This window comes from Eupeodes corollae, chromosome 1 (assembly GCF_945859685.1).
Source record: "Eupeodes corollae chromosome 1, idEupCoro1.1, whole genome shotgun sequence".
In the NCBI taxonomy this organism is placed as follows: domain Eukaryota; kingdom Metazoa; phylum Arthropoda; class Insecta; order Diptera; family Syrphidae; genus Eupeodes; species Eupeodes corollae.
The window spans coordinates 305099012-305116011 of NC_079147.1; the positions used below are offsets into that span (position 1 = coordinate 305099012).

Genomic DNA, 17000 nt, shown 5'->3' on the forward strand with positions numbered 1-17000 from the left:
AGAAGCATATAACAGCACTGATTTGACGTTGGATTCGAAGAGGTTCAACTTGGTGCGTAGCGATATTTTGCTAGAGTTCCACTCAAGAGAAAGGACTCCAAATGCACTACGGGCTTTGTTTATTCTACTGTTAACATCCAGGTCCGTTCCGCAATCGAGAGCTATAAAACTTCCCAGATATTTAAACTGCTCGACCTCCTCTATAATCCCCTGCCTTAGAATAACTTGTGTGCTTTGGCCCGTGGTCATTACTTTGGTCTTTTTTGTGTTAATCCTTAAGCCAGCCACATCTCTATTTAATTGCAGTGAATGACACATCTGATTTAAGCCTGCCGTGTTCTTAGCCATGAGATATATATCGTCAGCATAATCTACGTGGCTAAGCTTGTCAAACAGACTCCATCGGAGTTGCAAGGGTTTGAATCATTTGATTTATTATGATTTATGATTAAGTTAACTCATATATGTAGTTTAAATATGTGACTCACAAATATATTTTCTAAAAATGTATCAAAAACTCTAAACCAAAATAAAATGATAAGCGAGTTTCACGTTGGGCGCCAATCGTATTTTATTATTTTATATGAAGATACTCACGGTCTAGTTAGAAAAATTGTATAAATTTAAAATGTAAAGCTTAAAAAAAGAATCATTACTTTGGAACGAATTCATTTATATCGTTGATTTTTCTGACGTAAAAAAAACATTTTTTTTATATTTTAGCCATTTTTATAATTGTTTTTGAAATATAACGATTGCTTAGTTCAAAATGGTACATTTTAAATAAATTTCAAATATGTTGTTGCAAAGATTTGAGTTATTCAATTTTAATAAATTTCTCAAGATTTAAAAAAACAATGTACACGAAAATAAGATGGTTATGGGTTCACGTTGGGCGCCAATCATAGTTTACTTGTAAAGATGCTTAGAGTTGATAAGTTTTTAAGTTCTCATGTTGCTTTTAGCAAAAATTTAAAAACTAAATATTTAAAGCTTAAAAAGATAATCATTTCGTAGCGAACAAATTTATTTATATCGTGTACTTTTTCTGACGTAACAAAAAACAATTTATTTATATATTTTAGCTATTTTATGAAATGATATTTTAAATACAATTCAAACATTGTTGTTGCAAAGATTTGAATAATTCATTTGTACCATATTTCTTAGAGTTGTATTAAGTAATGAACACAAAAATAAGATTGTTTAGGTTCCACGTTGGGCGCCACTCGTAGTTAAGTTGTAGAGATGCTTAGAGTTGATAAGTTTTTAACTTCTCATGTTGCTTTTAGTAGAAATGTATGTCTTTAAAGTTTAAAACCTGTAAAGAGAATCATTTCATTGAGGAAAAATCAATTTACATTGTTGACTTTTTCTGACATACTAACAGAAACCTAATTTTTTGTATGTTTTAGTGCATAAAAAAAAAAAAATTCCTCATCTCATCCACCCTTAACTTCATTTTGTTCGGTATATTTCAATGTATACAATGTAACATAGTTGCATAGATTGAGAGTAAAATAGGTTACATGTATCCATTTGACATACACTACATCTAAAGGGGAGAGGAGATGAAGTAGTACACAAGTGACAAATGACATTAGTCTGACATTGACACAGAAATAAACAGACAATGGTAGAACTATAATGTTTTGAAAGGAAAGGAAGGTGGGAAGGAATGGGCGCAATGTTGCATGCACTATAGTTATCGTCTGCTCCTTTGGTTTAAGTTTCATCAATTTTCCCTTATTTGACATGACAATCACATCCAATCACACATACGCACACTTTTATTGCGGAAAAGCCCTTATTTTCTTTTTCTTTGGTTTATTCTTTTGTGATGTGTCGTTGTTGATTTGACTGGAACTGGGACGGGTACTGTTACTCGTGCTGGTCCTGGTCCTGGTCCTATACAGAATCAGGTATAGTTTGTTGTGTTTTGTGTTCACCTTCACCTCTGGGATATCTGGTGTGACGTATAAATGTCACGAAAAAGAAGGTGGTTTTCTTTATATTTTTGGAGGATGGGGGAGGCTAAGAATGTGATATAGGGGATAACATAAGAGGGAGAAAGAGCAATAGTATAAGTAAATATTGACAAACTACTTAGGAATTTCGGCTTTTGCTCGTTCGTATCCCATTTCTTTTTTCCATCATCATATACCTTGCTTATAATATAAACCTGTCGAAACGGAAAAGAATAGTCCCTGGGATGTCAGTTATAGTGTTATGCTATGTGGGTCTTACATAATGTTTTTAGAGGATTCCATACCCGCATCAAAATGTGTCAGTTAGTCCCTTTGTGTATGATTTTTTTCTTCTTTTATTTCTTAGATGAGACGTGCATTTCGTGATGTGAATTAAATAATGTTATCAACATTGAAAGTTCCGAGAACTTTTCGAATCGGGGAGGACGGTCGGTGTCGTGGTAAGTCGGTCGTAAGGCCTTAGAGTTGGTTGTCCAAAGAAAGAAAACAAGAACAACCAAACAAAAGGAAGCGGGAAGCCGCACGGATGTAATTTGGTGGAATTTTAAATCGGATCGTTCGCAACATATCTACAGCGCTCTGTAGTATACACCACACTCACGCCCACATGACGCTACCTGTGCAGTGCATATTTAGACGTACAACACGGACGTTTGCTGCTCTAATTTATGCATAATAATTGCACGGAGAAGGAAATCGTATTTGCCTCTTTGTATCTTTCGGGTTGGGGAATTTGATCTGCGTGGAAGTATTTTTTTTTTTGCGGGAGTTTGACTTCCATATTCCATCTTAACTCTATACCAACGTCGTCGTCGCCGGTCGTCGGTCGTCGGTCGTCGTTGTTCCCCCATGAGAGAGGGTATAATCAATAAGCCTTATATGAAGTATAGAAGGTATAGACCTAACATAAGACGCGACAAGAGAGGTATCCAAGAAGTCGACTGACTGTAGGCGTTATTCGGGAGTTTAATGAAGGCAATCAACTCTTGAGGGGAAATGTTGTTGATCGGCGAGTTAGCTTTGCCCCGTTCACCCTGGTCACGTCGCTGTTGCTTCTATTGCCCGGCAGAGCGCAAAGATAAAGATTTGCTGGCTGTGCTCGTGCTAGGATCTTTAAGTGGATGTTTTGAATGCGGATTTAAACATTATGTGAGGAGATGCGTTGAGTGCCTATTTGAATGACTCTGTTATACTTTACCATTTGAATGAATGTTAAGTGGACTTCATTAAAACCAAAAATGTGCAACATTGTTGAACAAAACATCCGTCAATTGACCAAGAATTGTTTACGGAAGCTTTGGGGAAATTGGAATCTGTTTTAAGGGTAAAACGCCCATGCACGATTTTTAATGCAATCAAAGAAAACATTAGCAAAGTTTCCTTTTGTATTATATTGGACCTAAAATTGATACAATGTAAGTACCAATAGCCGTTTGGGAAGGACCATGCGATTATGTACTTACTTTCTTATAAAGACCGATTGACAGCTGCTTGTGGCCAATGACTTTTGAACGTTTACGTTCTGTAACATAACTCATGTTACGTCAATCATATTGAAAGCAATCCTTCACATAAACAAAAAAAAACGAAAAAAGAGTTAGGCACAAAACTGTTGCCACTATAAATTATTCCCAGTGTAGAGGCAGCCTTAAGTATCCTGTTGAGAAAAAAAAGAAACACAGTATTAAGATAGTTCTGTTCCTTTCTAATCAACAACAATAAAAGATGACATCCTTAAATTCCAGTTTTAGAAACTGTCAAAAAATCGTCGTTTAAACAGAGATCTTAAATAATTCGGAGAAAAATACTTTAGTTCGTGAAAATCTCCAACAAAATAAGAAAAGTTTAATAGTTGTGTTTCCCCTGCATCGGGAAATTTTTCAGTTACACAAAATAATATATAAACAAAACTTGAAAATAACCTCCCGAAAATCCTCTTTTAATTTCGTTTGGTCTGAAAATTGCCAGAGTGGAGCTAAGCCTATAAAGGGCTTACAATTTTCTATTCGACTGAAAATTTATTATTATCCCGTTGGAATATTTTTGAATATCATCAACATACATACATTCATATAACCGAAAAAGCTTTGCTTCTCCTCGTCGTCGTTGTCGTCTGCCCGATGATGGTTTCTTCTCTTTTTTTTCTCAGATTTGTGTCTATGGTTCTGTTCCTTTTCTCTTATTTAGTATAAAGTCTGCTGCGAATATGGAAAATTGGATTACTCGGATGAGAGGCAAAAAGGATCTTTTTGAGTACTTTTTCGCTTTTTAATATTTAAATTTGTCAATTCTCCCACTTCTAGATATTCGCTTCGTTTGTCAACTCATCAACATTGATTGAATTGCCAGATGCAAGAAAGCAAAATAACAAGAGAAAGAGAAGTTTTAATTTGACAGTAGATGGCGCCCGAAAAAAGACTTTTTTTAAAGGATTAAAATCCTCGCACAACATCACAACACAACGGGACTAAAAACCAGAACAAAAAAGGGTGACATAACCTCTAAGCAAGTTTAAAATACACTCCAACTGACACTGCAACAAGGGAATAAATAATTTCGTTGGCATCCTAGTTCTCCTCTGCCTCTCTCACTCCTAGTTATTTGTAGCATTGCTCTTGCTCTTGTTGTAACCGCAAATAGGATTTAGTGTCTGCTACAATGAGCGACACAGTTCTAGCATCATCTAGTTAGTTCGGAGAGTGAGGAAGAACAGCGTTAAAGCTGTATTGTACACAATATACGTATACAAAGCTTGTCTTTAGGGGGTAAACACAATGTATGCTAGAAAATAGTACCTACTGCTGCCGGCAGTGGCAGTGGCTGTGGGTGTGATGTGTCGGTGGCGTAAGGTTAATCCAAAGGAATTCATTTATCCTTCGCTACTTATTCTCTTTTATTTCAATGTTTTTTTTTTTTTTATTCGTCATGAGTTGTTGTTGGGTTTTCTTTTATTTCACAAGAAGATATGCTCTTTTCTTTGCAATGCGATGTCGTCTCTTTTATTATTCATTGCGATGGCTTTTGTAAGAAGCTTATCTAGTCAGAGCCAAACCAACCAGCTCCAGCCAGCCATTCAGCTAGCTAGCTTCAGTGCTCTTCTCATGTCTTCCACTATATACGACAAGTGTTATTACTCTGTTGCAAATGAAATGCTAGCTTTTGTTTTTCTTCTTGATGAAAATAGTAGTGTTGGCATAACAAAAAAAAACACCAACCTTAAAAAAAGACCAACACTGGTTAGAGACAGAATTAAGAAATGAAACAATGAATTTTACTAAAACATAACAAAGCAAACTTTAGTTGGCTTTAGTTGGGTTTTTCCTTTTTTTGTATTTTTTCTTGTCTTAAGTCTATAAAACAATTGTTTTATATTTTATGGTATTCTTTCTTTTGCAGGCTGTCTCCTTGAAGGAGTTACGCCATCGGCACCACCGGATGTCCCACCGAGGAATCCAACAATGAATCGAATGAATAATGGTCGTTTAGCTGGTAACCCAAATGATTTGGGAGTAGATTTTGAGCCATCGTGTTTGGTACGAACGCCATCGGGCAACGTTTACATTCCTAGCGGTAATTTAAGTAAGTAGATGCTTTTTTGTGTATGACTTATTTAAATTTAAGAAGAACTTAAAAGTTATTTTAAGAGATTCTAAAGATTCTTGTCTTAAAAAATAAAAAATATGTTTTGTTGGGCGCCACTTAAGAAAAAGAGATTCATATTTCGACTCCAACTTATCGTTCGGTCGATACACAAATATTTGACTGCGTCTAAAGAAAGCAGTATTAACAAAAATAAAACTAAAAACGCCATATTTGCTCATTAATATTCAAATACAAAATATTGAGCTCCATTTAACATATAATTAGGCAATGAATTTTGATCAGTGAGAAATAGTTACAGATTAAAATCATTCATATCGCATATTTGTATTTCTTTCTAATATTTCAAGCTAAGTTTAAAGAAAGTTTAACCTAACCCTTGCCATTATTCAATTGTATCATTATAATTCCACGTTGGGCGCCATTTTATACAAAATACATTTGCGAAATAAGTAAACTTAATGAATGATTGTATCCTATGTAGAATTAATACAACGTCAATTTTGGTCAAGTGTCATTTTAAACCTTCTCTCGCATCCCCTTGAATTCTCATAAAAGTTGGTTTTAAAAATATTTTGTTGGGCGCCATTTAAGAAAAAGAAACAATTTTAATATTCTGCTGTTGGAATTAATTTTCTCGCTAGCACTTGAATTCTCATGGGAATTCCTTTCATATTTTGAATTTTTGACTCCGACTTAAATATAGGTCAGTCTAAAGAAGGCCAAACTGACAGATGTACAATAAACGGGTTTTTTCTGTAATATTGTAATACGACTTCACAACAAACAATTTAGAAAAGGGAAAATAAGGTAGAAGAGTTTCCAAACAAATCATTCACATACCATAACAACGAAACGTCATTCAATGATACTTTACTGGTTCCGAGTTGGGCGCCATTTTTTTAAATATTTTTTTTCTCGATAAAAACCATAAACAATGATTGATTCCAATGCAAAATGAATGCAAAGTCAATTGCTGTCAAGTGTCATTCTCAACTTTCACTCGATTCCCCTTGAATAATTTGTTGCCTCTCATAAAAATACAATAAATTCCACCCTACCAAAGACCTCCCACTCATAAAAAATCATGCACCGAAAGAATAATCCAAAACAAAACAACAAAAAACAAAAAACAACAAATGCCAACTCTAAATTTCAGCTGTCAATGTCAATTAATGGCAAGTAGATATGGAATATCTGAATTTCTCTTCATTATGCTCCTCATATTTTCTTCAAAGTGCATGCATATTTTTTGTTGCAAATTTCCGTTCTCTCTTCGTTTTACCTTCTGCATCATATCCTATAGCCTGAGCTGTGCTGTGCTATGCCGCAACAGTCTGCCACTCCTTTAGTGCTTGGCAAAATAATATGCCAGGAAAAAAAAACACTTCTATAGCGCAATGAGAGAATAGTGCAATAATAAATTATCATATCCTCTTTTCTATCCATTTTTTACGACCTTCTGGTAGAATTTTTTGCCAATCATTTTTTTTTTCTTTTTTAAGTTCGGTGTGATGCCTCTATGTGCACTCTACATTATACAATCTAGCCGTTAGGTGCATACGGATTTATAGCGCATTATTCATCCAGAAATTTGTACATAAAAGTGGATATAGAGGGAAAATATTTAAATCCCAGCCTAGAAATCCAACCACAGGCATTTTACTCTCAGACTATACCATAAGTTCTTCGTATATCTTTAAACGTACGTTGGTGTGTGTATAGGTATGTATATCTGGACAATAGCGTGCAGGGAAAATATCCTGGAAATGCACACAATAATCCAGTTTCGCCCTATTTTTCTTATATCCTTTTTTCTCGGTGTTTTTATTTTTATTCCTCTCATCTGTGCATCGCACACTTGAAAACAAATTGAAAAGTCAACCAATTCAACGTACATCTGAACGATGCAAGGATATCCCTTACTGCATACAGTATATACGGTTACGGTTGACGGTGCAAGGTATAACGGTATGAAGGTATATCCCATCATCAAAGTAACTCGCCTTAAAGCCCACTGCCACCCTCACTTAACACCCTTTTGGCGGCCATCGCTATACCACCCCTTACTTGTTTAAGGGGGGAAAATATATATGTTGCATACATTTAGTTGTAAAATAAAATAAAACGAGACAAAACAAAAATATGAAAAGCCGACTGAGCAAACAAAATAAGAGCCAAAAAATGTAAAGAAATCCCATTCACACAATATTTTCCATATTGGCATATTTTTATAAATTGTTGTGCTATTTTTTCTTCTGTTTTCATTGCATACTCGCATGCATAAACACCATGATGGAGCAAACTATCTACCAATGGCTTTATTAAGCTTCAGGGGTAGATGATAAATAATCCGGAAAAAAAATAGAATACAAAAGTCCTACCAACTTTGCAGACTTAACTGAGTGTGAGTGTGTGTGAAGTGAATTCGCATTCCCTTGGCGTTCACTTATATTTCACCTGGAAGTATGCTACAAAATATACACACACTCATTCATACATGTGTCGTAATGTTTTGTTGTGTATCATGTATAGTGTATGGTGTATAGACTCTTTGCACAAAAAAGCCTATAAGTATGTGGCACTTAACCAATTTAAAGCTCTCGAGTGTTCCCTTTTAGTTTCGTTCAGCATCCCTCTCATCCAAAGGACTGTAAATCCTACTTCCATTTGCAAAGCCAAACTATACGTTCCTATGGACAAATTTTGAAAGCATTCAGATGATGTTGGTGCTGCTGCTTTAACCAACCAAACTCACATCAACCCATCCCAAGCAAAGCCATGAAAATTTAGGAGTTAGTTTTTGGGCAAATCGATAACCACACACCACCATGCATGCTTATATACATAAAAATGTTCTATGCCATAGTCAATGTGTGCCAAACAATGGCATGTTGCCTCCATTTTAGTTTTTATTTTTATTTTAGTTTTTTTTTTTTGTTGTGTATTATTTTGTCTTTGTTCCTGGATGTGTTGTTCTCGTTTGCAATGACGATGTGTGTCTATGATGCTTTTGTGTCATTTTAAATGACATGTGGCCCTTGCAGTGCTTTAAGTTGATCTGTGTGCATTTTGCGTGTACATTCACTATCAAAGGTAAGGTCGTTGTAGAGTTTTTCCTAACAAAACAACAATAGCAGAAATGGACAACACAAACTGAATTGTTGATAAATGCTCGTACCTATAGCAAAATTTTGTGAAACAAAGAAAAACAGTAGAAACGACAACAAACAAACAAATCCGTTTTACCAATCTAACAGAGAAAACATAGTTTTGTTATACTCATACCTATCCCTTGCCATACTACAATATTTGAATTCGCTTAAATTTTGTATTGTTTGAAATGGAGGACGTCATCGTTAGTTTGTATTGGTTTGGTGTGTTCTTGTACAAAAGCATCCTTCGTGAAATATTAAAAGTTTCAAGGGACGTCAGACAGACTCCCGTATCAGCTAAAAACATGAAATTGCAGTCAAATGTTTTCACTGTATAAGTTTACAGGACGGACGTCTAAACTATTGACTTAGAAATTGTTCTTGTTACCTGCTAAAATTATATTATCTGTAGTCTTGGATAAAATAGTTTGTTTTAGCTGTTTCGATGATTATTTGAGTGAGTTCCGCCAGGTATTATAATTTTACATGAAGCAAAACTAAAAATGGCGCCCAATCGAAGTCCAAAAATGTATAGAAAAGCACGATCAATCCTCTAGTAGATTTCATACTTATTTTGAATGTATTAAATTCTTTAAATCCTAAAAAAATGTTAGGAAAGCAAAATTTTCACGTTGGGCGCCACTTAAAAAAAAAAAATTGTTTAAAAAAAAAATAAACGTAACTAATTTGATTTAGATATAAACATGCTTATTGGAGAAGGTATTACCAGCTTCTTTGATTTTCCATCAAAAACCTGTAAAAATTCCGAATGGATTAATCCTCTTGTAGATCGCATAGTAGTCTTAAAATGTTTGTACAGGATTTTTATAGCGTGTTATGGCTTCTAAACCAAATAAGATTCTAAGCTTAAAAAAATTTGATGATGGTTTCACGTTGGGCGCCATTTGCAAAGACCTTGAGTATCTTAAAATGTATAGTGCAAGGGATTTTTAAAATCTATTTGAATTTAAGTATTCTTCTTAAAAATGTGTCCTTATATAATTTAACTGTCCCACATTGGGCGCCATTTAGTAACTTACAATATAGCATTTTCTCATAAAAAGAACAGGATAATAAACTATTGAAGTATTAAGCTACATCCACCACTTAGTCAAGATTTAAATTACCTCTCCCTGACTCTGAAATTCAACACAAAAGTACTAATGTATAAACAGAGCAACACATCACAAACAAAAATATACTATTCTCTACTTAAAATGAAGACACAAAAAAGGCAAAAAAACTAAAAGAAAACTAAAATAGAAAATTCCATTACCTCTGTGCCTGGCTTTCTTGTCTTACTAGCCTACATCTGACTAATGGAAGTAGTCTCTTATTCAAAAGATACATTCCCCAGCCAAAACGCACAAAAGTATACTTAAAGAATAAGAAAAGAAATATGAATAACAAACGATGATGTTGATGAAAATGTGCAAAAGATTCCATGCATATTGTCACCTTTCTGGAAGACAAAATACTTTCAGCAAAATTTCAAAAAAATAAAACTAAAGTCAAAGAAAAAAAAAACATACGATGTCCTTCGTACTTTTGTGGATCTGAAGAAAAAAAAAAAAGGACACAATCTGCAAAGCTCCTTGTGTCTATATATGCTTTCACGTCCCTATGCCTTAAACTAACAAGGCGAAACATAGCACTGTAGTATAGCAACATTTTTTGACTGACGTAAATAAAACCTAACATCTAAATACACGCAGCGCATTTCTAAACATTATTTTTTACTTGTTTCTTGAATACAAAAATAATAAAAAAATAAAAAAAAAAACAACAACAAATAGGTATAAAAAAGACCAAACAAAAATCGTTGGAAAGAAAGTCGAAGAAAGAAACATAAAGCTTACACGTTCACCGCCCCCTAGGGGCCTCCAGTGGCGTTTTCTCTCTGTTGTGTATAGAGAAGGCGTTTAGATAAAATGTTTGAAAAAAGTACCGGATTTTCGAGATTTACATCAAAACTTTACGAAATATATGCAAAATATACAAACATACACAATTTGATCTTCTCTACTGCGACCGTAGACGACGACTACCAACGACAACGCCGCCACCTCCACCATCCACCACCACCGCCGACATTCTTCAAGCGGCTAGCCCCCCAGGGATTGTAGAAAAAGGGGATGTGGAAAAAAAAAATAAAATAAAATAAAGAAAATAAAGAAAGAAAGAAATAATGAAAAAGCAAAAAACAAAAAACAACGGCTACGAGCAAAACAAAATTACAAAGTAACTCTCGAAATTTGTATCTTGCTTCCACCAAACGAGTAACAAAAATAAGAAACAAGTCTAGAAGCAAGGAATAGGAGTTGGGCATATAGGGGTGTTTGGTAGGCAAAAAATGTCCTTTTTTTATACCATACCCCCACAAGCCCACATGAAGGGTGTATGAGATAAGGCATCTTGGTTGCTTAAAGACTCCCCCGGGGAGATTTTGCAAAGGAAAACGTAAAACAGTTTCCATTTTCGTACCAAAAAATAAAAACACATTGAGATCCTTTTTTTATTTTCTTTATTTCACCAACATCTACGTTGGCGTCGTCGTCGTTGTGTCGTTTTTCCATTTAAGCGGCATAAGGAAGTGTATAAAGGATGTTTAAATGTATATGAAATGTGTGCAGGAATGCGACGCTATAGAGTAACGACAAAACATCAGAGTGAGAGGATAATGCACTGTAACGTACGGTATACTCAATGCTCTGCTCGTATACCTACCTTTACCGTTTTATTTTGTGTCTCCTTCGATAATGACACCGAGGAAATGAGTCCTTAAAGGCATGTTTGGTATTTTCTTTTCTTTTTATTTCTCGCCATTGGATTATAATGCTGGCAAAGAAAAAGAGCGGAATACCGCGAAGAAATCGCATTTCCTTACTTAAAAATCACTCTAGATGTCGTTGATGTTGAACTAAGGTAGGTAAGGTGTACAACAAAAGGTATAAGGACGCGCAAGAACTAGGAGCCTGACGTAGAAGGGTAATTGCGTTGTATAGCAACAAAAGCATATGTACACCGAAACACAGAACACAACGCAACGCCACACATACCGATACTTATCTCGTATACGTCGCCTGAAAGTATGCAACAACGAAAAATTGCATCGTGTATGTTAAATATGCATGTAAATATGTTAATTAAGGATACACGCTCAGCTCAGGATGTGAATTATATCTTTTATGATATGAATTCAAGGATACACTATATACGCATGAATAATTTACTCGAACTTGAAAAACAGAAGAATTTTCTCGTACAAAAGAACGAAAGAAATTAAAACAACGACAACAACACAACAAAAAAAAAGAGAACCGTCGTTGGTGGGCGGTAATTAATTCATATGCACAAGCAAAACGGAACCGCATCCATTTGCCGTCACATCCGTCAAGAGATTGTTTAAGTTATGCTCTAAAAAAGAAAGCACAAAAACACACACACATCCATATTATATATAATTAGTGAGTAAGGCAACAAAAAGAAAAAAAAGAAGAAAATGTACCGTTATAAAGGACTGCCAAACAGGAAAATATTCAAATGTTCTTCACTACTAAATGCAAATAATATATTCAACTGAAATTCCTTCGTTATAAGCACACGTCATGCACGACGATGACGTTGACGACAACGACGACAGCGCCAACGACTACAGCGCCAACGACAACTATATCAACAGCGAAAACATACCTAACCTATACCCAACATATTTGGCTTTGTTATGATGACGTATATAGAGTCTTATACATTCCAGCCCCTGCTATAGCACTCTTAAGTCTAAAGAACATACATATTCATAGAGTTTTTTTGTTGTTATTTTTGTAAAGATGTGTATATTGCTCACAGAAATGCAACTTACTTGACTGATTTGGAGGAAAGGAAGAGCCACACGAGTCTAGGTACTAGGACTACTCGTATGTGGCATTGACTGTGCGGTGGAAGTGGAAGCACATATTGAAAATAATATGCAAACAGGAACAGAAGAGGATTGAATTGTCCTTAGTTGTTGGTTTGCGGATGATTTGATGTTAGATGTTGGTAAGTACTTAAAGGCAGAATATAAATATACCTATGTTATGTTGAGGTTGGGAGGGGGTTTGTTGAGAGGCAAACGTCACTATATTATAGTCCTTCCTGCTCCGCACTAGTTTGCGCCATTCATAGTAAATAAAAGACAAACGGAATAGTTGGTATAGTATGCAGTTTAAGATGTAGGTAACGGCGTTTATGTTTGATGCGGCAAAGGAAGCAATGTCAACGAACATACAGGAATTTATTTCAATTAGTGGGAAAGCTCTGGGAATATGTGTTTTGTGTCCCTATTTTAAGGTTGTTTTGGTCGGACTGCAAGTATACATTTTAGAACATGGTTACCCGCACTACACACAAGTTGTTGTTTAAATATGAATTTTTAAATTTATTTTGCACTTGGTGACGTCTGTTTGGACTTTTGATTTGTTTGTTTGTTTGTTCATTTTCAAATGCAAATGAAAGCGATTTAAATGTCAAATATTGCATCCGGCCATGTTTAAAATGAGAGATTGTATTGTATGCCCAACCCACCAAAAGGTTAGAAGTCTTTTTTCCGGCAAATAAGAGATGACTTGAAATGGCTAGTATCAAGGCCACTTTACTTTTGAATATTTAGAATTTTTCTGTTGGGCGCCATTTAACAAAAAAAAAATATTTTCAAAGAAAACAATAAATAAAACTGGAAAAAGGTTGCTGAATTTATATAAAAGAGTCTTCTTCATACAAATGATATTATTATAATTTCATAAGAACAAACAAATACATCTTTTCGTAACAAGTTGTTTGAAAAATTTCCTAGTTTGAAATACACCTAAAGAATGTATGAAGTTTTGTATTTGTTGGTTTATTTTTGTGCATTTATTAACTAAGTGCTTACAATCAATGATATCATCAAAACTATTGTATTGCATTTGGAATGGCGCCCAATGTGAACCAATATGTGCTTCAGGTCCTCACTTTTTTTGATTGTTTTCATTTCAATGTACATTTTGTTGTAAAGTATAAAATTGAAAAGTGAATTTCACTCATAAAATATAATTCAGATTCAAAGCTCTTTCGTCTTCTTTAAGAAGTGTCCAAATCAATCTTGTGTATCTCTATTTCAACGATTTTGGAAAGAAAAATTATGCAAAAACCTCTTCAATTTAACTAACGCTTTTCAAAAAGAACCCACAAAACCAGCTAGGAAAATAACCCACAAATAAAATAAGAAATTTAAGAAGGCTGAAGGAATGGGCGCTATAGACTCATTTTCCTTTATATCACACTGTTTTTTTTTTTTTTTTGGTGCTCCATTGGATCGGCTCTATCCTTTTCACTCAATTTTACTACTTTTACATTCCTCGCATTAAATTGGCGGCGCCATTTTAGAGTTTTGTATTTTATTTTTACCAAACAACCCCATTTTTTTTTTGAATTCACTACTTCTCATTTTTACATTTTTATCTCAAGGGCAACTACAACGTGTCGGTGTGGAGTGCGATTTATTTCGATTTACAATAATCAGTCTTAGGATTCTTTTTCTATGCAAAAGCAATCGAAGAATTCTATTCACTAAATTGAGTGTTCTAAATAAATTGAATAGGGTAATAGTTGGTTTTCCGGGAAAGGTGCAATTTTTTCTTTTAAGAAAAAAAAATAAATCGGTTCTTATTGAATGGGGCTGGTTATGGTATTTGGAGTAAGAACGATGTACACAACATTTTGGAAAATATCAAGTGTCAGATTTACGAAATGGTTGTGTTTTTTTTTCTTCTTTTCAAATAAATAAAGAAATAGCGCTGTCATAAAGGTTTGTTTTATTTTTCTATCGTTTTGACAATTTTTCGGAAATCGTATCATAAACATTTATGATTCCCCAATCAACTTCAAGAAAATCTTATTACTTTGTTGATCTGTGAAAACGTTCAGCATAAATTGGGTAATTTATTCGTGACAAGACCAAAAAATAAACAATATATACATACTCGTATTTATGTGTATATGAGATTATAAGATGTTTTTTTTTTTTATATCAATAGCTCTGTATTTGGTACCACTTGTCATGTAGTAAATATTTGCCAATCTTCACAATTTTGTTGTTATTTTTCTTCTTAATTTAAGATCATTCAATAGAATAGGTTTCACGTTGGGCGCCAACTAAAAAAAGTTAATAAAACTTAATGTTTTGCATAAGAAGTTATCTTTTTCCTTCATTCTTTTTCACTAACGTTATTCATGACATAAAAAAACAAAAGATGAAACCTAAATCTTGACTTTTAAACAAAACAAACGTAAATGGCACAAAATAATGATTACATTTTATTTTCTTAGTTTTTCATTTTAATTTCTTCAACTTCCACCAATTTTGTTTTGCCCTTTAAATTATCGAGTTCTGTTTTTTTTTAGTGATGGTATTTTTGCAGTAAAAGCAAAACAAACAAAAAATAAAACTCCCCGCCACAACATTGATTAGTTCTTCGTATTTCTCCCTTTTCCCCCAAAAAAACCGCCACGAAACTCTTCCTTACAGCTGAGTTTGTGTGTGTTAAACATATACAAGTACGTCTGAGTATAGGTCGTCTAGAAGAACATAAATCAACTCTACAATTTGAGGGCAAGAAAATAATACAGGTTTTTTTTTGCTTTTCTATTTCTTACTACATACAGAGAAAATAAAGCAAGGAGGTCCCCCAGGATTTTCAATTCAACCATTCTTTCCCATTCAGTTACCCTTCATCCATCTCCTTAGTCTGACATCCATTTCGCAAACGTCAATAAAGCCAATGTGTCGGCAAAGTGGTTGCATTTACATTCGTACACATAACTGTTTCGGAAATACGTCTGTTTGAAGCATTTAAGGATTTCTTTCGATTTGTGTATGCTTTTTTCTCTTTTGCTTTTCTGTTGATGTTGTTGTTGTTCGAGGTCCTTCATTGAGTCCTTTGGTTTTTTTTTTTGTTGTTGTTGTTGGTCTACGAGTATAGTGATGGAAAAAAGATCTACCAAGAGAGCATATCCCGGCAGTTTGATGTTCGGTTTTATGGAGGAATTCGGATAGGAAGATTTGTTTATTTGTATGTCTTCGTTTTGCGTTTATGGCAGGATTTTACGGTACAACGGACCATGTAGAAGCCTCTTTTGCTTGGTCCAAAAGCTTTTCATACATGTGTATAAATCCCTATACGAAATCGATGTAATGTAGAGATGTTTCGGCTCTATAGCAAAAAGAGATGACATTTGGGATTAAAACGAAGGGTGGAAATTTGAAGTAAAACTCTGATTGGAATATACACGAATGAATGAATAATTAATAACTCCTCCCAAAAAAATATACATATAAGTATTATCGTCATCGTCGGCGGTGGCGTTGGCGATGGTGGTAACCAAGGAAAATCTATATAGTAGCTTATATTACGAGCTTCTCTTTTAGCAAAATCACTTTTGAATTGGTTTTCGGTTGTTAGTTTTGAAGTTATCTAAAGAGATTTTGTGACACTTGGAAAGTAAAAAATTTCCCAAATTGAAGGGTCTATACCTACTGTGTGCGTTTTGTGCGCTAAGTGTTATTCGAAAAGGGCAAATTTAAGGCAAAAGAAATGTTCATATATTATTCATAACATTAAGGACAACACGCTATAAACACACAGATTAAGATGGAATCACTTTGCGAGATTATGTAGGACGGTAGAGCCTTAAGAAGCTATCGTTGTCGGTAGCGAGGCTATAAATTTGATTAGTTAAATAATTATTATTGGCATATTATATTGATGAAGATGAAGAAAAGGTTTTCTTTTTTCTTGTTCAATGTTGTTGTTTAATTTAATTCTTGTTGGTTAGAATATCCTTCCATAAATCGATTTCTTCGCTTAATTGTGATTGAAACATAATACCTATTAGCAAACAAATTACTAACCTATTAATATTTCTAGCTAAAATGTGTTGTTTGCTTTTTATTGATTATTTTATGTGTTTCCTTCAAAGGTCCTCTGTATGTGCTGTGGTCAATGTTAGTAGTATATAATTTGTTGTGAAAATCATAATAGTATTTTGAGCAGTTATACAATTCAAACAATGTGGAGTAAAATTAGTTAAACGTTCAAAGAATAGATAAATGGCGCCCAACGTAAGATCTTAATTCATACAATTTGGGCCCTTAGTATGAGTATTAGTATTAATATCAAAATATTTCTTTGAGTGTATACAAAATTCATATAATTTAAAGTCAAATAAGTTAAAAATT

General features: G+C 34.1%; 1 protein-coding gene across 6 annotated transcripts in view; it reads left to right on the forward strand.

Moving 5' to 3' along the window:
• The window catches only part of LOC129942339 (teneurin-m), a 222067-nt gene that overhangs the window by 155149 nt on the left and 49918 nt on the right, over positions 1 to 17000 (forward strand). For all 6 annotated transcript variants that reach the window (XM_056051212.1, XM_056051210.1, XM_056051211.1 and 3 more), the window contains one exon: positions 5385 to 5567. In XM_056051212.1, the coding sequence (XP_055907187.1) occupies positions 5385 to 5567 (183 nt within the window). The remainder of the gene's footprint in view (positions 1 to 5384; positions 5568 to 17000) is intronic.